We start from the raw sequence: 23,725 nt of genomic DNA, 5'->3' as shown, positions 1-23,725 counted from the left end.
AGCAGCATCCAACCCTGTCCTTATTTCCTCCATCAACCACCCCAGATTACTCTTATCCACAATCCCTCTATTGTGCCCAACAAGGTGAGAGAAAAAGAAGCAGAGACAGAAGTGTTCATATTTATGCTGTGAAGGAAATGCTAGAAAACCTTCTAATATTCAAAGGGCCATACTTCAAGGATCCTCATAGGGACTTAGATCTTTACATACACTTAATTATTTTATTCCCACAACATCCTTCTGTAGCTAAGAAGCCATACCACTGTGTTACAGATGGGATCCGCAGCCAGGCATAGACTGATTTATCTAATTTACGCACACATACTGTCTTTGGGATTTGAGTCCCAAATCCTTACACCCGAATCCACTACTTGACCTAAGATACTTCCTGCTAATAAGATGAGGAGGATAATAGGACCTTACCTTAAAGTATCAGAAAGAAAAAATTGTATTAAAAAGGTGTATTAATTGTATTAAAAAATTGTATTAAAAAGGTGTATTATTAGTAGAAACATTGGGGAAGAGGTAAGTAGAGGGAAAATAAAATGAAGTTGATTTTGTATTTCCTAATTTCTTAACCACTTTAATGGGAATGTCCGTACTGGATAAACCAAATTAATTGTTCTTCTGAAAATAGTCAAGTCTACTCAAGGGGTTTCAGATCGGACACCCCAAAAATGAGGTATTCAGAGTCCCAGACACCTCAGAAAATGTAGGCCAGTGACACTAAGGGCTGGGGGTATTACTATAAAGGGCTATAAGACCTTATAAAGGCTTATAAGACCTATAAAGGGCTATAAGACCTTTATAGTAATACCCACTGTGATGAAATCTCATTATAAAATGATGCAGGCTGCACGTGAAGCAATGCTTTTTCCAGGTGGGATTAGACATTAATATATAAGGGGAGGGGAGAAAAAAAAAAAAAAAAAAAAAAAAAAGAGAGAGAGAGAGGGAGAAAGACTTGCTTCTCTATTATAATATACCAGAAAGTGTATAATTTATCCAATCACACATAATGTCAGTAATAATATCACCTACAACCCCTATAGGAGTGTCAGCCAAAATATGAGCTCCACATATGATCTGCTACTCTTAAGGGAAGTCAGAGAGAAGCAGAGAAGCAGAGATTTCAAACATTTGTATTTTAACCTTGAGTGGCAATACAAAAATATAAACTACGTAGTGCTTCATGGTAAAATGAGGTTACTGAGCAGCTGAATGTTAGGCACTGCTACAGTGTTCCTAGACTGCTTGCATCTCTGCTATGCACAGCTAGGATCCGTAGTCACACAATGGATTTCATTTATGCTAAACTATGGTAAAGTTGCAACTTGCCTCAGATTTTAATGCAATATGGAGGGGAGACCTCTATTAATATTCAGACTAACATTTACTGTTCAGGCATAATTAATACAATTTATTTTTTCGCATGTCTACATTCTGCAGTCATAGAATCAAAGAATATCCTGAGTTGGAAGGGATCCACAAGGATCATCAAGTCTGACTCTTGGCTACACACAGAGCCACCCCAAAATCAGACCCTATGTGTGACAGCATTGTCCAAACACTTCTTGAACTTCAGCAGGCTCGGTGTGATGACCATTGCCCTGGGGAGCCTGTCTCAGTGCCCAATCACCCTGTGGGTGCAGAACCTTTTCCTAACCCCCAGCCTGACCCTCCCCTGTCCCAGCTCCATACCGTTCCCTCGGGTCCTGTTGCTGTCCCCAGAGAGCAGAGCTCAGCGCCTGCCCCTCCGCTCCCCCCGTGAGGGAGCTGCAGGCCTCCATGAGGCTTCCCCTTGGCCTGCTCTGCTCTGGGCTGAACAACCCAAGGGACCTCAGCCACTCCTTATACGTCTTCCCCTCTAGCTCCTTCCCCATCTTTGTAGCCCTCCTTTGGATGCACTCTAATAATTTTATATCCTTCTTATGCTGTGGTGCTCCAAACTGCACACAGTACTCATGGTGAGGCTGCACCAGCACGAAGCAGAGTGGGACAATCCTTTCTCTTGACCAGCTGGTAGTGCAGTGCCTGATGCACCCCAAGATATGGTTGGCCCTCCTGGCCTCTCTACCCTTAATGGAGTCAGCAGCTCCTCCCAATTTAGTGTCATCCACAAACTTACTCAGTGTACCTTTACATCCTACATCCGAGTCATTTATAAAACCATTGAGGAGACTGGCTCTAAAATGGAGCACTGTGGAACCACACTAATGAACCCCACCAGCCTGATGTAACTCTATTTACTATACTATAACCTTTTGAGTCCAAAGAAAAGTAAAGGGTTAAAATATAAGCAGTAATACCACTTCAGGAAACATTTAGAAGGTTTCATTATTTTTGTTTATTGGAACAGGATAGGGAGGGAAGCTATCTACATTTTCATGTAGATACACTGTGTACTAAACACCAGCTGGGACAGCATTATAATTACAGATGTGGAAAAGGTAACACTTCTGAATCAGGCACTGACAGACCTGGATATTATTGCACAGGTACTGTTTTACTATTATTAGATGATTCAGATGATAATTCTTTATGAAAAAAAAAATCAACCCCAAATGGTAAATCTAGCTACTGGAAATTATCTTCGTTAGATACCCGTATTTTATTTTATAACAGCCAGTTCCATTCCTATGGTCAATAACACCAATTTTCAGTGCTTGCATTAGGGTACCCAATTCAATATAAAACGAAGCTAAACCTATCTACTGTCACAAGTGGATGAATTTATAGTAAAATTTTCAAATGAGCCAACACTCACAGTGACTTAAATATATTAGTTATTTCTTTCCTGATGAGTGAAGAAAATTGCAATGAAATTGAGAAATGAAACCCACAAACAATTACACAGGAAAGCAAATTGTATAATGGCAATTATAAACAAGGTTAGTACTTCTCCAGAACTACAGTAATTTAAAATTAGTTATACTGTACATTAAGTATGCAACTAAAAGGCAGTTTTCCATTTAACACGTTATTGATTGTTACTTCATAAAAGCATTTTAATATATGAGAAACTGATTCCAAAATTTTGGAGGAGTACTGATTTACATGAAATGGTATGCTTGTGGTTTTCATCTTGCTCTGAATGCATGCCAATGTCTATATGGATTGTTGCTGTCTGTGACAGCACACATTAAACTACTGAGAGTAACTGAATATCATCACGTATCATCCAGTCATTTCACTTACAAAGTTTTAGCAAGAGCAATGTAAACAAAAAGAATAACAGTCCTTCTAAAATCACTGGATTTTACATGGCATCTTAAATGCATATCACTCTTCATGACCCAGTAAAACAGATGCATCCTAATTTTCAAGGTCTTTAAAAAGTCTTTTCTTGTTATTGCTTCTTATCAGAGAAGATAGACAGATCTATCTGTTCGGTCTTCCCTGAAAGCTATGAACTTCTCTCCCTCTGTCCCTCCCTCCCTCACAATACGCAAATCTTTATACTTCTTGCTTCCAGAGCAACCAATGGAATGAAAATAGTAATATGGCATTTTCCCATATACCTTACTCTCAGTTTCAAAATGAACTTAAACGCAATTTGTCTTTCTTTAGTTTCCGGCATTCCTTTTTTTTTATATTATTATTTTTTAATGAGAAAGCTGTTCTGTTCACAGGAACAATATCAAGCATAACCAAGAAATTAAGCCAATAAGCAAACAAATTCATGCAGGCTTTCAGGGCACCACTGAGAGTGTCTGGCTCCATCTTTACTCCCCCTATCAGATATTTATGCAATTTTATAGTCCCTCTAAAACTTCTCTGCAAACACACACTGAGCAGATTCATACACAGTAGATTAACTCTACAGGGATTCTACCATCACCAGAAAGATTCCTCAAAACATTTTTACATTTAAAACAAGGGTCACATAGTCTGATACAAACTGATATTTGAAAAAGCATTCAGCAGCATTTCATTCTGTTTCTCTTAAATATTTGCCTTGAATTTATCTTTTGTGTTAAAGTTAGAGATCAACTAACTGTAGGTAAAAGGACAAGAAATAAAAAAGTTGACAAATTATCCTACTGTGTGACTAAATACGGCTTAACTGAATTGCAGCAATATCTACAGCAACATCTTAAAAACTTTCTTCTCTGCAATGGAATATGGTAATACAAATGTGTCATTTTGGAAAGTGTGTAGGGAAGAAAACATTTTTAGTATGGATTCCAGTGGCATGATGAGACAAAACAAAACAAAACAAACAAACAAAAACCACACAAAACCACAAAAGAACAAAACCAGTAAAATAAGAACTCTTTTTGGTACAACTGGGTACACATAAATCCAGTGGTAACCAATGCACCTCAAACCTGCTCTAGCCAAGATCATCTGAAGAATCTTAACAATATTTAATAGAAATAATTTGTTCCGGGCCTGATCTTGAATAATCCTGAGTATCTGCAAACTGCTCTGAACCATCATCTCTCCACAATGCAGGTAACACAAGCTTTCATTGCTCCAAATTCAGAGCCAAGGCTATCTACTCTAAATTAAATTGGAAAAACATAGCATTAACAGGTTGTAAACAGAAATATCAAGTGAATTTGCCATATGCTTCTGAAATTCTACATTTGGTACATCTACATCATGCACAATTCTTTTTCCTCTTTCTTTTCTGCTTTTCAAGGTATCAAAGAACATCTTCTTCTATATATATACCTCCCATTCTGCAGCTGGCTAGAAAAGGAAACTATTGTTGCCTTCATAGCAATCTTCCTACCTCACCACGAGGGTCAAGGTATCTAACCAAGCATTTGAACATCAATGAACTGTTGCTAGACCACTTGAAAAGCTCTTCAGGAAAAGTTTTTTTGCATCCACATCAGCCATATTGAAACCGTAGATGTCACCATCTGCTGAATGAGCTTTGCCTGTCTGGTCTTTTCCAAGAGGGCTAGTTATAACCTACAGAAGGCCGCTATTGAAACTGAAGAGTGATCAGGTTTGCAATCTCTGCATAATACCTACTCACATCAGCAATGTACTTGGAGGTGGGGTGGGAGGCAAGTCTAGAAGATTCATTGAGGACACCTGTTTGGAACAACTTTAATACATTTATTCCTGTACGGAATCCAAGGATAAGGAGGGGAAGTGCAAAGCAACCCCAAAAGCTGTGCCTCTGTGAGGCACTCCAGGGACACATAGGGAACCTGAACAGCATCGTCAGCTGCAATCTCCATCCGCTGTAACACAAACTCTCGCTTTGGTCTTTGCATCAGAGCCTACTCATACAGCCTTGGGCACTGGGTGATTTACAACTGCTGGACACCTGAAGCTCTTTCTTGGAAGTGACATGGCATTCCAATGAATCTTAGAGCAAGAGAAAATGACTTGGCAACAGGCTAGTTTCAGAATGAGGAGATGATGAAAATACTCAGCGTGGGAAGTTCATAACAATTCACACAACTGGTTTATGTGTCACAGAATAAAGTATCTACCAATTAGATTGCAAGAATTCTGTGCTAAAAATAAATTTAAAACAATTTGGGGGAATAAAACAAGCTAAAAATCTGTATTTTTTAGGATTGGATAACTTTTCAGTGGAATATTAAGCTTGTAATGTAGATGCCTGAAAATTAAGCAATATAGTGAAAGACTACCGGAGAATTCACAGGCCTGATTTAATCTCTTTATTGGAGGTGACAGATTTTCACATCAGTCCACAGCCTAGGAACTCTTCTGGCTTCCTTCCTGATTGCACCATTGCATCGCACCTTCACAAAGTAACGGCTTTTCTCACTTCCAGTTATATAAGATATAAAAGATATATATCTAAGTTATCTATCTGCCCAATACCACTTTTTCTGTCCACCTGCCTCTGCTTCTTCTTTCTTACTCATTGTTCTTTCTCCATAGCAAAAAAAAAAACACTTGTTTTCACTCTTTATTCTGTCCACCTTTGTAATCATCCAGTTCTGGCATATTTGTTTTCAGCAGTAACTCTTTAAAATAAATTTATATATATATATATATATATATATATATACATATCCATCTTACATTTCTATTGTAATCTTTCTTGCCTAAAGATTTTCCACTTCTGATAATCTTTTAACCTAAACTCTCAAGATTATGTGACAATATTATAGAAAATGTGTTTCTACTCATATCTGAGGATATTTTCCTGTTCTGTATTGGTGGAATCCTCTAGAAACTTCTGAAGGCTGCAGTGACTGTCCTCTAATTTCAGATCAAAATAGTTTATATATATAATTTGACAGATTTTAATTACATAGGCCCCACTAGCATTTTAAATAGAATTTTCTTGTGGATCACATTGTAACTTCTGACTTTTTTAAGGATGCCTTGCACCGCATTTTCTGTCAACATCTTCCAACATAACAGTATCATAATCATAGTTATGATACTTTCTTGTTGATTCTTCCAATTTAAGTGTAATCATTGTTTAACATCTGTCTATCGATGTCTTACTCTGCTCTAATATCTGTTTTACTGGGACTAGAAATTACATTATCATGTCTAGCATATTCAGTCCTTTACTAATTTTGAACTCTAATCGAAGTAACACTATCACATTTATTCCTACTAACTTTCTGTTACCTACTATGTTTGACAGATGTCCCAGATTTTCTCATTTTAGTGGTTTTATTAAATATTAAGAATTTGAATTTATACATCAAGAATACAGAGCTGAATTCAAATGCCCTTTGACTTTAACAGGAAAAACCTTTACACATTGTTTTACCAATACTTCATCCATTTCTCTGCCCCAAGACGATTGCCAATTATAACCCCCTACCACCTCCTTGTTGTTCATAGAATATCCTGAGTAGGAAGGGACCCTTAAGGATGAGGCTCTTTACAGTTCAGTAAGTTATCTGTTTATTTGTTTTTCCATACTTTGAAGATGGTAACATTCATTTATGTACGTTCAGTTTGTCTGGATTCTCAAATCAAAATCTGTATGAATTCTTCCATGTGTACTAACCATAACTCTTTCCTGTTACTTTTTTAATCCTCAGCACACACAGATGTTTTGCCAGAATCATATGCCACTGCTTTTTTTTGTTTTGTTTTGTTTTTTAATTTCACATATTGAAAATAGTTTTCAGAACTTACATTAAATCTCTGTTACACAGAGATTCAGTATCTGACACCAAAGATGAAAAAAAAAAAAAAAAAAAAAAAAAAAGCTAAGAAATCTGGGGAAAAGCATAAAGACTTACAAAAACAAGCTGTGAAATTGCAAGGTAGCACAGAGACAACTGGGTTGAAATGTCTCATTTATTCTAGCTCTGCAGCCTGTGGGACATAAACTGTGTTAGGAAAGGTAACAAATTCTGGTGGGGCTAATTCATTATATTTAATTCTCCTAAACTATTTTCTCCCTCATGTATATGTGTATATTAATGATTTATCTGAGGAGAAACCTTCTAATTGATGAGAGACATTACAAATGGAAATTAGACTTAACATATTTCTGTGTGCAGAATACCATTTTGTTATCACAACTGTATAAAATATACAGTCAAATGCAGAACATTTAAAAACAATACCATAATTCAGTGAAGATGGAATGGCAGTGACAGCAAATACTGTAACACCTTGTTTTCAGGAAAAAAGTGAAATGTTGAAAGACTATCTTCTAATGTTTACTAACCATCTCAGTAGGAATACTGAAGACTTGGTAATATTCTTCTCTAAATGTTCATGGATCTCAGCATAGGCACTTAACCACTGAGCTGATTCACATTTTCCTAAGTCTGGCTACCAACACGATGCTTATTCACTGCATCTCCTTGTGTTTACTGCACAGGACTTTAATGTTCAGATAGGTTGAGTCCTGTCTCCATTCATATTAAAGTAACTACAATTTTTGTACAATCCAGCTGCTCTTATGCCAGATGACCAAAACACAAACAGCAAGAGCCACAGCAGTACATATTCAGAGAACTGCAAGCACATCACTTTTAGATCAAGCATTGTATAAACATGGCGGGGAACAGTTTTACAGGAGAAATTTCTTGGACGGTCTCAACAATAAATGAAATAAAATGAATTGGGAAAACATTCACAAAGTCTTTGACGTCTCTTGGATAAAATCCCCCCCCTCCAAAAAAAAATAAAATAATCACACAACAACAAAACCAAAAACAACCAACACCAGTACTTTGCACACAGAAATATGTTACAACTAATTTCCATTTGTGATGTCTCTCATTAATTAGAAAGTTCCTTCTCAGATAATTCATTAATAAATGAACATACATGAGGGAGAATTTAGGAGAATAAAATTAAATGAATTAGCCCCACAAGAGTTTGTTACCTTTCCTAATACAGTTTATATCCCACAGGCCACAGAAATGTCTTTTTCGCAGCTTTAGTACATTCCCTCTTACCTCTCTGTCAATAAAGCAATTTAATTTATTTAGAATCCTCTAGGCACAGTGTTTTTACTACTCTGATACTAAGCTGTAATTCCTGTTGGTTTGTTACTCATTTTTAAGTTGCAGTCTAAAGAGGTAAAATGTCTGTAGCTATAATTTAATCATCTTGTCAATCAGGCCTTCACAATCTTACACAGCCAACATGTACACAGATAGCTGTTGCCCTGATGCTGAGAAAGAAGCTTTACGGCCTCAATTCCAGTCAAATGATTTACAACAGACATCACAGAACAGACGCAGAAGAGGTTGAAGATAGCACTTCCCCCCTCCTCCCAGAAATGCATTCATGCAGCAGAACTTACTATAGAGCATACTGTACATTCAGTATACAGTATGTGTATATATAATATCTTCGATACTCAGAAATGCAAAATTATCATACCGTAAAAAGATTAACAAGTAACCAAACCAAAGAAACTGTTGCTAGAATGGATATAAGTAAATAAGCAGACTAGTTTTAGAAGAAGAGTGGTAGTGTTTTGAAAGCTATCCTTCAATCTTCGTTGAATGAGAGTTAAACTTGACACTATTAAAGCATCAAACTTTGAAGCATACCAGGATTAAACTCTTTTTAGTGTTTGTGTAGTCTTCAGTGTGAACACTCAAGATTAATTCATTCTTCTGTCCTGTGTATAAGATAACTTTATAATTTTTGTGCTCTTTCTAAGGTAATTAAAAGGAGATAAAATTCAAATTCTGCATTTCTACATAAAAAGTGATACAGAACAAAATAACTAAACAAAAGAAATGACTAGCCAAAAGTACCAGCACTTTCAATTCTCTTCCCAAACAGAAACAGATAATAAATAAATTAAAAAAGACACTGATAAAATACAATATATGAGCTTATAAATTCAATTTTAGTGGGTTTCAGCCACTGGTAAATTTAATGTAGTGATGTTTTAGGAAGCAGAAGGACTCTGCCCTGCTCTTGTACTATAGTTTATTAACATAATATGAAAGAAGAGTAGAAGTTGTTAGATGAGGAAGCTAATACCAACATAACTGGATTTTCTCTTCACTCATCAATACTGGTAACCCCTAAGAGACAGGAAGAAAGGATGAGACACACAGAAGTTCATAGCCTCTGCAGTCTAAAAGGCAATCAAAGCAACAGTAGGAAACAAGAAAATAAAATAACATCAGAATTCTCAAATTTCCATTATATAAATTGTATCATCCTAAGACCTTTTGCTTCAGTCTGTGCAACAGAAAAAATTCTAAGTTACCAGAAATTTCCATTTTTCAATAAATTTAGTTTCTCTGATACATGCTGAACCCATTACTTTCAGCCAAGGATTAAGGCTTTATTGTTTATTTTTTCCTCTCTGAGAAATAAATTCTGAAGATTCTATTCACAGGTTTATTTGTTTGTTTTATGAAATAATAAAATGAAATAAAATAAGAAAAATAACACCATTCAAAGCTGAGTATCACATAAGGCTGTTAAATAAACTTGAACATACTGGAATATTATTTTTCATGTGTTCCAAAGATGTTCCGAATTTTACACAGATCTAAAGAATCAAGTACAGAACAAAGCTATTTTGTACAAAGTGAACACATTTTTAGTGCATACTTGTTATACTGGCAAGTCCTTGAGACTCTTAGAAATATAGTATCACCAAGAAAAAAAAAAATGATCTCCACATGGATTCATCTCCAGAACTGTATTGTGCAAAGTCAAATGCACTAATTGAGATTAATTAACTTATAAAATAGAAATTACCTTATTGGCTTACCATATTTCAAAATGCTACAGAGATACATAAAAGTAAATATAAAAATAAATAAAAAGTAAATATAAAGTTTTATAAACATCACAAACCATATGCACATACCTTGCTTTTTTCCTGCTGAAATTCTATCTGAATGTTGGTTAGTTTAGTTCGTAGCTCCTCATTAGCAGCTTGCAGTGCTTCAGTATCCATATCGGACTTCTCTCCTTTGGAACGACTTTTCTTTGACATAATTATTTTTGAAGTTTCAAATAAAACTTTTGCTCCACACTGAGCTACCAGCTAGTGCCTTCTGCTTTTAGCATTTAAGAATCATGCAACGTTCAACAAAATCTTTCACATAAATCTCTGCCATTGTGTGTGCTGTTCCTCATGTCCTGAAAGAAACAAAGTAGTAGGAACAGAATTAGACTGCACCATTAAGCAGAATCAAGCATCAGACTTAACATCTGAAGCACACTGAACTATATACCTTGTAGTATACACTATATTGCATAGTGTACTAGACTTAGAAAGCAATAGATGAGAAAAGAAGTTACATAATATTTCATCTTATCTAAAACCATATCCATTCCCATCCTATGCTCACAGAAATAAGACTTTTTGATGACTCTAGCATATAAACATAAATCATATCTTATTCAGGACCCAATTTGAACCACATATAGGATTATCAAGAGGCACTGAGAAAGTCATAAATTAATTGAGCCTAGTGGTGTTTCAGCAGGAATAGTTTACTTCCTATAGTAAGAAGTACCCACTTTTCACATTTGTTTATCAGTTACACTGAGTTACTCAAAATTATTGAGGGGTCTCACATCAGGATATATGGAAAAAGTATTACAAAGTTAGACAAACATTTTAAAATAATTAAATATACGTGCTTGTGTGTGTATGAATTGCATACCTTCAGGGTTGATAGTTTGAAATAGCCTAATCAAAACATTAAAGTGGTAGTTTATTTCATTTTTATTCCCTAGCATGCATCTAAGCTTAAAAAGTATTAAATTATTTAAATCAGCTTTATATTCAAGAAGAATATCAGCAGCAAAGAACTCTAATTTCAATAATCAGGAAATCCATTGTTAGTTTGCTTCATGGGTAATTATAAAAGCTTAATCTTTCCCCCCAACCCTATCCCAGCACTACTCTAAGAAGAACTCAGTGATCCACAAGAACAAACTGAGCAACAAGAGCTGTCAATGTTAACTAGTTTCCAAAACTACATCCCCTGCTTGTTTTAAATATCCACATAATTTTCATCATTGAATTCCTGATAAGGCAGAGACATTCTTACCTTAACACTGAATTACATTAATGGGGTGTTATATTTCCAAGAAAATTGCTACTAGTATTCTTTCAAACAATAAATTACTTTTTTCCACCTACAACTACCTGGGAGTTATTTTAGATATTGTACTATAACAAAAATCATGTGCGTTCTTTAGTGAATACATTTTAAGGGGTTAAGAATTCATATGGATACCAACACTCCATTTGGTGGACTCAACTAAATACTTAAGTTTTATTCTCATTTTAAAGACTGGTAAAAACTGAGGAGTTAAATATCTTGGTCAATATATATAATAATATCTTGGTCAATATCTTGGTCAATAATATCCATATATAACAATATCTTGGTCAATAATATCGTGGTCAAGTCAGGTGAAAAGGGAACAGAACTAAGGAGGCCACCTCTTTAGTTTGACAACATTTAATGATTCTATGATTTCCACTGAGTTCTGTTATCTGTTAAAAAACAGTTGATAAAAGACCAACTATACTAATTATTTTGTAATGTAACAGGTGAAACCACTGTTCTGCTTTGTAATATTAGATGACTTCCCTTCCAAACTTAATAATCAGTTTATCACACACAGTAAAACTTAATCTGTTCCTTAAATCCTTATATCAAGCATTTAGAATACATAATTAATGAAAAATGAGGAATTGAATTAAACTTTAATTTTAGTTATATATCTAAATTACATTACAAAACAAATAAGCACTCATACTGTTATTTCACATATATTTGTTAAATCAAGAATAATAAAATAGCAATATTCTTACAGTAACTTGAAACAAGAACTCTTCAGTGCATAGAAGAAACTTGCGGAAGTATTGTTCTTAATAAAGGAATTTCATGTTATTAATCTTTGTAGTTTCTATTATGCTAACTAAAGACTTTTTAATCAATATACTTCATCCAAAATTGTTAACTTTATGGAAAACTGGATTTCAAAATCAGTTTCTACTGCTATTTCCTTGGCCAACTTGTAAAGAAAATCTAAGATAGCATAGATGTGCAATCCACTATCTAATAATCATTAACCATTCGGAATGGTGAAGGAATGGTTCCTTATCTCAAAAGTTATCTGGGTTACTCAGATACTATCCAGGAATTATTCCTGCAGTCCTTATTAAAACAAAATTCTTAATGCAGCCAGATCATATATTCCTTAGTTCAGTAGATCATTAATTAAGTTAAGGAAACCAGAAGTGTCCCTTGCTGGCTTGGCTTCAGGAATTTTAATCTCATTAGATCCTTCCATCTGCCCCCATCTCAGTTACAGTTTGACATAAAGAATATTTAAATGATAGAATGAGAATGTGAGGTAACTTTGTTTGATGTGGATAAAACTGACATCCAGAGAACAGCAAAAGAGGTTTCAAATTACCATGTACATCTTGTTCAGTAACAGTAAGCTCTCCTGATTGTACCATGTTCCCTAGCATATCACGTGCTATACACAAACATCTACAGGTGCAACACGAACATCAAAACTTACACTTATGCACCTCAGTAGGTGGTCTCTCTGTGAAGTTTTGATGGTGTGTAATTCTGACCTGAAGAAAATCACCTACATCTCTGGTAAACTTTGAAGGAAAACAAAGCAAAACAAAAAACAACCTGTGGTGCTGGGCACAAAAATATTTCCATTTTTACTCTCCTTTATATGCATCTTCCAACCTATCTATTTCAAAAGCATAAACTATGGAATCACAAAGCCCCTATTAACACTGACAAAGGCACCAAGTCCAGATATATAAGGGTTGCTGCAGAAGAGGATGCATCTTGGCTCCCGAACAAGATGCATCCCGAACAGTGAGTACCAGGATGCTGTGCTATTTGACTAGTTGTGCTTATTGTTTGCATGTCTCTAAGGACAGAAAATATTAAACTTGTAAACACAGCAAGAAAAAGGAAGGAAGAAACATTCTACTCTGATAAAATTTGTATTTTACTGACTCAGAAGCTTCATATAACATACTTGTTAATTCACAATATATCCACCACAGTCCTTCAATCACTGTATGAATACAAATAACCACTTTCAGCACTGTTGAGTGCTACACACTTATTGCAAATCTTAAGAACTTTTGAATATATGTCATCATTTCAAGAGAAGAAGGAGAGAGAGAGAGAAGACTAATGGCCTCTAAGTCACAAGTCACCTTTTCAGCAGTCTCTGGAATATACCAAATACTTGATAGGTAAAGGGACACTTGTAATTCAAAATAAAGAACAGCAAAAGAAATAAACTTGATTGGATTTGAATCAACTATTTAACAGTATGGGGGACTAGTACATGAAAGCCAGTATTTCACACTTGAACCAAGTATGTGAACCAATATTTCACATGGTTAAGAAATTATGACTCAATTTCTGTTATATTTGTCATCCCAAACTCAGCATTCTAGCCTTGATTCAATTGGGAACAATGTTATTCAGATTGAATAAGATTTCTGGAAGGTGAAGTTGTTAATGAGTCATCTCAGCTGAAGCATCAAGCAAAAGCACAGACAGACAAAAAATGCTTGGGGGAGGAGAAAACAGTTTGTGTCAGTTAAAAAGCTCTCTCTCTGCATACCACATGGAATCAGTTGCTTCCATCTTAATGGGAAAGAAAATTGTTGGGTTGCGAGTACAGTTTCATTTTAGACTAGGAGTTTTCATTCAGAGAAAGATTTCATCTTTCAAATGCAACACAAAAACCAACAGTGCTAAAATCCGTAGTATATGAAAGAGTTTTACTGAATTTTAGGAAGAAAAAAAAAAATCTTGCAATGTCTCTCACATGCGTCCATCAAAAAAACAAATTTAAACAAACAAATAAAAAAGATAGACACATCCAGGCAAGCAATTTTCTGAAGAAATGATACAGAGTGGTACATAAACTGAAGATTAATTATTCTTACCTGAAGCTTCCTGAAAAACAATACCATTTCATGGTTCTTGCACAGGAGATTAAACTGTCATACTTTAGCAACATAACTTATAAAAAGAAGACATCTAGGACTAAGACATAAATAGACATCTGCAAATGTATATACAGGCACATAGTATTAAATGTTCAAGTTCATATTATCAATTAACCTAATCATAAATCTTTGACTACACATATTTTTATTTTGAGAACAACAACATCTTGTCCTCTCCTTCAGGTCTGACATGCATTTTGTTTTTATCTGACATACAAGCAAGACAAATGGAGAAATAGAGGACAATAACAATTACTACATATAATAAACCTTACTGCTGAAATTTTCACATTGATTCTACTTTAAAAAAAAAAAAAAAAAAAAAAAAAAAACCACATCATAGCACACCTTCTTGCTAGGGCTCTTACACAACAAATACATTCCTCAATTCATATATTTCTTCATTGTCATTGCCATATCTGTCTAACATGGAAACCAATAGCATAGCTCTGGTTTCTCTTCTCCCCAAGAAATATTTTAGAAAGATTCACTCGGCATTTGTCTGCACAACTATCTTCATTTTCTGTGTGAATACATATTGCTTTTAACCTTCTATTTCCAATTTTAATTTCTTCTGAAAACTCAGATTTTTAACTTGCAGACATCTTTGCAAGAAACAGAAAGAACTGCAACCCTTAAAACTCTCAAGGATGCCTGAACACTGAACTTTGCCATACTCACCTTTTCAACAAATCTGTTTCTAACATTTTAGCCGTGGGAAAACTTTTCTGTGAAATTTGTGCAATACATTGAGTATTTATATATTCATTGAATATATTTATATTTATATTTATATTTATATTTATGTTTATGTTTATGTTTATGTTTATGTTTATATTTATATTTATAAAATATCTTCAATACATTTCCACAGACTAAAATTGCTCACTTTAATATATTATTTTTGTAAGGATACTTAGTTACCTTCCAGAAGTTCCCTGAAGGCCAACAGTAATTCATGCTACTGCGTATAAAATACATATATAAATACATTAAAAATAAATTAAAAAAATAATAAGTAGAAGCTTCTTCATCTAGACATTTTGCCTCCATTCAGATTAAGGTTGCCTTTTTTTTTTCATTTTAATTCATAAATTCTTTTACAATATTACAAAGCCCTACTGTGGCCTAACCACAATCTTTATTATGCTTGTGAACATGAGACGAAAGTACCTCATCAGTACAGCACAATTCTAAATGTTCAACAAGTTTAAAATCAAATTTATTACCTTTGCACCTGATAAAAGTAAACTCAGTGGACACAGGTACAATATGGTATCTTCAGAAGTGCTAGTTCATCTATGTTAGAATTTTAAAAATGTGATAATCAGCCAATGGCTGTATGGGAAAAGGGACATTCATAGCTGTCAATGCCCAAGGCATATTTCCCATAAGGTTCAGATGACCTACATTTCCTGCTTCAGTTCTCAGTTGTATGTAATAAAACATGACTGAATGGATAAAAGCAAAAGCATCTCTAGAGGATGAAAAAGAATACTTTTCCAAGCCAAGAAATATAAATCAAAATTATCAGGATGATTTTTTAAGTATATTGTAGACTATATTTTAGTAGACTATATTTTTAGTAGACTATTATTTTTACATGTATTACTGTAGACTATATTTTAGTAGACATATCTTAGATATCCATCTGTCAGCTACCTAAGAAATCTATTTCTGTAGCAGTAGAGCTTTCAAGGATTACTTTAAATCCTATTGTACTTAGGGTATTGCTTGCTGAGTTTCCTCATCGTGGAACACTTTTAAGTGCTACTTATGACTTTTTTTTTCAGAGGATAAATATATATATACATATATATATATATACACACCTTTAGAACCAAACTATATGGAAAGCAATCACCAAGAAGCACTAAGCTGTTCAAATTGGTGTTTTGCAACAAGAGCTCATGTTAACATAATTGTGTCAATCACAGTTGAAGAGAAGAAACATTTATTTTGTAGAAACATTTATTTTATTTTATATTTTAGTGTAGCATGAGTTCAACTTTCATGATACCTGGCTTAGGAGGGTCTGTAACAGATGATACCCTGTGTATGAACAGGGTATTTGTAAGTCACTTAACTCTTCTGTCAAGGATTGTAAGTACCACCATTATTTTTTACCATGGCACCTCAGCAAAAGAAATGTGCTAAGTTTCTGCACCTCCAGAGACTTTCAGAAAATTTCTCATTGGTCCCAAGGATCAGTAGCTGTGTTTTAACATCTCATTACAAATCACCACCTTCCAGGTCCTTACTGTGCAGTTAGCAGAACTGGAATTTGGCAAGCTTCAGAATGAATTTCACCAATATATTCATTTTTATTTCAGTTAATTGGTTGCCTGTGTCACGTATGCATCTGCTAAAACACATGCAACAAAAATATGCTTCCAAGTCACTGCATGACACACGCAAAAAATCTAAGTATTTCAAACTCATTTAAATCCTCTGCACAGACTCAAACATATGTGTACCTACTAATACAACACTGAATAATTATTTTTGATTGGTAGTACTGCAGGCCATTGGATAGCACCCAGTACATTAATGGCCTCATTCTAGTCAAAGAACATAAGCAGCCCATCCAAAAAAAAATAATTAAAAAAAAATGGCAGAAACAAAAAGCAAGCTAGCTCTTATTTGCAATAAATTATCACAAGTAAGTATGCAGTAAAAAGGAATGTTAGAGCTGAAAACAACAAGGCAGGGGGAAGGGAAGGAATCACAAATATGTTTAGCCAATAAGATTAACTTGAACTTATGTGCATAATTAAAAAAAAAAAAAAAAGGAAATGGGTTGAAGCTACTTATAGGAGGGACAATATTGTCAGTAGTCCTGGTGAGCCATTTAGAACAGGAACCACAGAACAGTTACACAATGAAAAAGGATTTAAAGGAACAACATGTCTCTGATATTACAGATTGCTCTGCAGGGCAACTGAAGGACCAGTTCAGAAACATAAGTTAGAATGGGCTATTTACTGTGACTACAGACATCTGTCATTGCCAATGCGCCAGAAAGCAGCAATAGAAATGCAATTTTGGGTGCAACAACGCTAACCTTGGATATGAGAACCCTGTCTGATATCCTGAAATTGATACATTTCCTCACATCACTACAGCTGCCCGTATCAAAGCTACTAGAACATTAGAGAACAAGAAATAAACAAACAAACCAACAAAAACTTACCTAATGGGATGAAAAACAAAGGAAATCAGAGGCCTGTATACACTGCAAATTTGTATGCACAGCAACACAGCTTGTTCAGAGACATCTTGGTGCTCACTGAGCAGTATAGCTGCCTTACAACACAATACCATAGGATCCTCTTGCAGAAAAGTAGTGGAAAATGCTGGCTCCATCACAGCCACCCTAGGAGAGGAAGCAAACCTCCACATATATCCTCCCCAGTGCTGTTCCTCCTCTGGCTCTGCTGGCCTCAAGACCCTGCGTAGATGTACTCTGCAGCAACCTTTCTGCACTACACGGACCAGAAGTTACCTAAACCTTGGCCTGAATCTCTTCTCAAAATGCTATGAACTTGAACCAGGCCTCTGAGGTAAATAAAAAATATTCATTGGTTTCAATGAATGTTAGATTGGCCTCTGTTAACATTTCCTCACTCGGAACACCAATTTGTGGATTAATCCCTATAATGACCCTGCTAAATGTATTAAAGACAAACTGTTTGATACAGCAATCCTGTGACACACAATACCGAAGACAGAAGCACCACAATGGGATGTTCAAACGCAAAAAAAAAATTAATAAAACCAGACTCTCCCTCCACAACCTTCCAAAGTCAGCTCTCCTATAGAGCCTGAGCCCTTTAAGGTGCTGGGTTAACTGCAACATGAGGCCAGCAGCTTAAAGCAGAGCCGTTCCTCTGATCCTTGTGCCAATTCCTTTCCCTTGAGCACATGCAGGAGACCTGACTGGACACCTGCTGTCCAACGCAACCTATGTCCAGCCTCCCATCCTTCTGCTTGTACCCAGGCTGTGATTCAGAGAGACCCCTGGTCTCATTGATGAGCAGCTCTTCCTTTGAAGCATGGTATTTAAGAGGGACAGGGACAGGAAGAAAGATTAAACTGTAGCACTTCCCAATTAGGGCTAGAGAAATGGCAAATACAGAGACAGACTGTACAGATCCTCATTCACTCCCACTGACACCCTGCAACTTAATCACCCTGTCAAACCTAGGCCTTTGGATTATACTATTGCTTAGTTATTTATCTGAATTTTGAGGGAAAGTTCCTTTGTTGGTGGTTGTAGATTTTTCTTTTTCTTCATTGGTACGTGTTTTCATCATTATCACCATTATTATTACCACTGTAGAGGTTTGGAGTAGTTAAAACCTGAAACCGGAAAAAAAAAAAATAAATTGACAGATGTGTAGGAAACATGCAAAACAGTCAGACTGAGGGAGAGAGGCCCAGATTTTCAGTCAAATGACTTAAAAGAGAAAAATTGAACCTTAGCAGAAGAAAAACTGGGGTATTGATACTTTACAGAATGTTGAATGCTTATTTCATAAATCTAATATTTTTTTGTAAATCTGGCCTCTGATACATCTCAGTCAAGTAAGTGTAAGGAGAAGAACTCAGACTTCTTACATTTGACAATTATTATCAAGGACTTCTGCCAAACTATGTTGCTGAAGTAGGACACCCCACATTCAATTCTAATTTCTAATCTAACAATTATTATAGTAATGTTTTTATTTTGTGGGCAACAGATGGGACAAAAGCTTGATGGATTTTGGTTTCTCCTATGGTTCTGTCACAGATTCCTTGTATGACCATGAAAAAAATCACTTGATATCAGAAAAATGGATACTACACTTGCATACCTCATATTCTGAGGACAATATTAAAATATGAAGCAGTGAATAGGGATTATGAGAAAAAGGGATTAAGAGAAACTACCATGAGTTTGCAACAATTGCTATTTGGCAGGAACCATCAAATTTAGCATATCACAAAGCTGCAATTCCCTCAAAGGATCTATCCAGTAATTCCTAATAGATGTACTCTTAAAAAACGAGTATTTCCTTGAAGATCAGAAACAAGACAAAGTATTTGGGATACAGATTCATAAGATTACTTGAGTGTCCCATATAAGACTAGACAAAAAAAAAAATATCCAAAAATCAGTCCTCCAATGCTCTCCTTATTTCTATAGGTTTTTAATATGTAAAGTAAAATCTTTATATATTCAATTGTTTCTTCTCAGTAAAGAATTTGCATAATCCTTCCATGCAGAGCATAATCTAACCACTGCAGTACAGACTAAAGCATTTAAAGCTCTAGTGAAGCAAGACTGCATGCCATCTTATTAACATTTTCTAGCAAGTGGCTTAGATAACTCTCATGTTAGTACTTTAGATACTGTTCTGCAGGTATGTAATACCCTGTTCCCATATACTCTATTGAGAGATAACACCTTGTTCTGATTGAAGATTTCAGGGATGCTAGATCCTGTGTGATCAGACACCATGCTGGCCAATTCACTGAGCATCCTTCCTGGCTGAGGGAAGCAGTGAATGTATTTCTTCACATGCGTGCCTACCAGTGGTGACAAAATGAGGTGACTCACTTCAATTTATTCTTAAAACAGTGCTCTGATAGTCAGCCAGCTAACACTGACATTTCAATTATTGATAATTGAGTGATTGTTCATTAGAGTGTACAGAGTTTGTCACTCTGGTTCTGCAGTACAGGCTTATGGAACAGTATTACCTAGGATAAAATGCTAAAAATTGACATTTCAGCCAGATGTTAGCTTCTTTCCTGTTTTCCCTCAGTTCCATAAGGGAGCAGCAGCTTAAAATTACAGCCAGTAAAATGCACAGCTAGATGGTAATGCACTAAGAGCCTGAAGACAAACTTCCACTTCTTACTCAGATAACAGACAGAGACAAGCATGACAAAGCACAAGAAAAGCACAGCAGAGAATCTTTGTGAACTAAAGACTTTCGTTGTGTAACTGCCTTCCGACATCCACAAACTGGAAACTTCACCACCGTGAGAAGACTACCAATAAAACATCCTTCTGGCAACTGCCAGCAATTTTGATTCAAAGCATGCCAGGCTACTTGGAACGGTTGTTGGCAAGTTGCTCAACAGAAGTACAAAGGTGCCCTCTGGCAATGCTCAGAGTTGAATATGCTGTCCAGGAGCACTTGCAGAAAATACTTTTATTCAGATATGCTTGTCAAAATCATAACATTAAGGATAGCATCCCTCACAATGCTAATAAACAAACAAACAAAAAACAAATTGACAAGTCAGTCATACATTGGCTTAAAAAGTAACATGCAAAAAACCTCAGAATTACTCTGTGACCAGCTACTACGAAATGAGACTGAGTGCTGCCCAGGTTAGACTGTATTAAAGTCCCAAGGTATTTTGGAGTTCAGAATGTAATCAATGCATGCAAATTTTAACTTTTCCATGTCATTTGGGCATCCAAGTTATGTGGGTACAGCATTGGTACCAGTGTATCATACACTGCTGAATGCTGTCAGTCGGGCTATTTTGTTTTATTTAGGGGAATTAAAAAGTGATTTATTGTTAACTCTCAGAAAAACTTTTCTGTATATAACATTTTTCCCTATGTGATTTTCATTTTTGTACCTATATAATATATATTTTTTTTATTACTGTTAAATAAAGATTTTATTTCAGTATTTTGTTTCAGAAAGCTAACCTTTGTTTAACTCAAAGTGAAAGCCTACGTATGTCACCTATGGCTTCCCAAGAGCCTATATGGTTGAAGGAAATATGTTTATGCATATGAAATCCTTACAAACACAACCTCTTTCTTTCCATGGTCTAAATGCTTCTGTAAATTATCTTTGACTATGGACAAAATTTTTATTCAAGTTTCATTATCACATAAATAGGAGTCTTTTTGTCCAGTTGTGTAAAATTATATTCATGTAATTTCTGCTATCCAGTTTTGTCACTCTCCCAATCTCATCTTTGAGGAGAAGTGGCAGGAACAAGCCTGAAAAGTTAGGGCACCAACAGTGTCTTTGTAGGCACAAGTAGCCTTAATGAAGGCTTTATGGAGAAATACAGAAATAGGTATTGCCACATCACTCATCATCTCCCCAAGTGGAATCTCTGAATAAGATTTTATTTTAAGGTTAAAGCCAGCACAGCTAAGGCAGTAATAATGCAATTTTTTACCTCTTAAACAGCAAAACTGTATTAACAAAACTGTAACACTTTCGAAAGCAGGAAAGAAAAAAAGCAGTGGCATACCATGGGCATACCATTCCAGAACAGAGCTTCTAATCTAATAGAGCCCACTCCTTGCCACTAGCCCAAGTAAGAGTCCTATCTGCTGTTTGTCTATTAGCCCACCAGCACCCTGTGGAGTCTGTCTCAGCTCTTTTCCTCACAACCACTAGTCCTCAAAAAGAGGAGAAGGGAAAGGAAGTGCATATCAGAACAGGAAGAGAAAGAGGAAAAAAAAAATGAAAAAAAAAAAAAGGTGAAATGAAAAGCTGAGTTGCACACAGATCAGGATTCCTTTTGCAAGAAAATGCTGAAACACTGCCTGTTAATGAACAAAGTGAAAACTAGAAGCTCTGAATTCTAACCACGGTCTTTCCCTCTAGGGAATATCAATTCAAATGGCTATGCTGCACACACATTTATGTTTTTGTTAAATAGTAAAAACATGGAAGCATCACATCAAAGATTTTCATTAACATTTCCCAAACTTCATAAGGGATTAATGATAGGAAATTAGTAGATGTTTTCTTTGATATGCAGGTCTTCACCAGTAAATAACTACATAATGAGTCCAGTATTAGACTGATCTTTGGAAGTTAACTGAAATGCCCAAAAACTCTCCACCTCTCTTCTACTACCCAATTTCTCTTTTTTCTTGGGTTGTAATAACTTACCGCACACCTGGAAACTGCTGTCATGCCTCTACTAGCATTATAACCCTCTTTCCTTGCTACCCCTCTTTCATTGACTTCTATTTACTTGAAAAAGTCATTCATGTATGATCTCTAAATGTAAAGTCAAGGAATATATTAAGTTTTACCTAAACAGGAAATTGTTACCACTGCAGTCTTGCAAGCATTTTAGCACAAGTTCTTTTACTTGAGAAAAATGGGAAGTCAGCTTTCCACAGTTTCCTGATAAGCACAGAAATATTAAACCACCGCAATCGAACAGATGGAACAAAGCGCGACTGATCCCAAAAGTGAAACAATACCATAAGTCTCAGAAGGACAGTAAAATACTATATATTTTTTTAAATCCCTTTCCACTTTGTTGTCTGAAACAACCACAAGGCAATAAAATATTGCCTCAATAAAGCTTCTAAATGAAGCAATAGAAATCTCTCTGCTATAGATTGGAAACTCGTAATTTACATCTCAGTATATTCCCTCACCCCCTTCCCCTACGCATTTCTTAATTTTAAGCTAGATTTAACATAAGTGAAACAGAATATATTTCCTTCCCCTGAACTTTTACTTCAGTTTTAATTGCAATGAATAGTACTTAGGCTAGCAGTGCTGTAGCAATGATGTTTATCAAGCTCGTACACCAGTTTTTGGGGTTGCCAACTAATCTGATGGCAGCCTGTGAATTCCAACCTTCCCTGGCCGTCGTTCCAACCACAACCACCTTTCTCACTTCTTTCCCACCTCTGCAGATTGCATACAGCTATGAAGTCACCCTTGCATTAAAAGAAGGATTTTTGTCTGTTCTTCTTGACTCTCCTTATCCATGCATAACATCTGCATATTAACTGAGCCCTGCTGCTTCTTCCTTCCAACCTCCAAGAAATAACCCTTTTTAGCAGTCCTTTCAGTGAAAGCAAATGTTACCACCATCACCATGTTGTCCTCTGGTTGGAAGTTACTCATTGACAACGCACATGCAACATGCTTGCTCATTTACTTTTTAAACTGATATTGTTCTCTTTGTTACCAGTCAGGAGATCAAATTTTAAGTTTTTTTTTTTTTTTTTTTTTTTTTTTCCTTCCAATCCAAATGATTTAATTAAGTCTGATTCCTCCCACCCCTCAATACTTTTTTCATCTGCAAGATGAAATACAGATTTGCATCCCCGATGGTCCTGACTTCAGAGCACACCTACAAAACCCATCATTCTGTCTACACACTATTTTGCCACACTCTTCAACTGACTCATGTGGTCAGTTTCTATTATTCCCCTTTCCTAAACTGTAAGAGGATTCTTCCTGGAGGATGAACCACTACTGTTCTCAGGGCAGGGAAAAGACAGGGAAGGGTACT

General features: G+C 35.6%; 1 protein-coding gene across 18 annotated transcripts in view; it reads right to left on the bottom strand.

Moving 5' to 3' along the window:
• The window catches only part of JAKMIP1 (janus kinase and microtubule interacting protein 1), a 157,848-nt gene that overhangs the window by 72,606 nt on the left and 61,517 nt on the right, over positions 1 to 23,725 (bottom strand). For 8 of the 18 annotated variants that reach the window (XM_084517960.1, XM_084517952.1, XM_084517944.1 and 5 more), the window contains one exon: positions 10,271 to 10,545. In XM_084517960.1, the coding sequence (XP_084374086.1) occupies positions 10,271 to 10,399 (129 nt within the window). In that variant the 5' untranslated portion in view covers positions 10,400 to 10,545. Of the gene's footprint in view, positions 1 to 10,270; positions 10,546 to 12,238; positions 12,295 to 12,957; positions 14,488 to 15,355; positions 15,396 to 17,624; positions 18,794 to 23,725 lie in introns of those variants that run through there. The other 10 variants (XM_084517961.1, XM_084517953.1, XM_084517955.1 and 7 more) reach the window with 9 other exon arrangements.

This window comes from Aythya ferina (assembly GCF_964211825.1).
Source record: "Aythya ferina genome assembly, chromosome: 4".
NCBI classification, from domain to species: Eukaryota; Metazoa; Chordata; class Aves; order Anseriformes; family Anatidae; genus Aythya; species Aythya ferina.
Note: the sequence above shows the minus strand (reverse complement) of the source record. Positions and strands in the feature narration are given on the sequence as shown.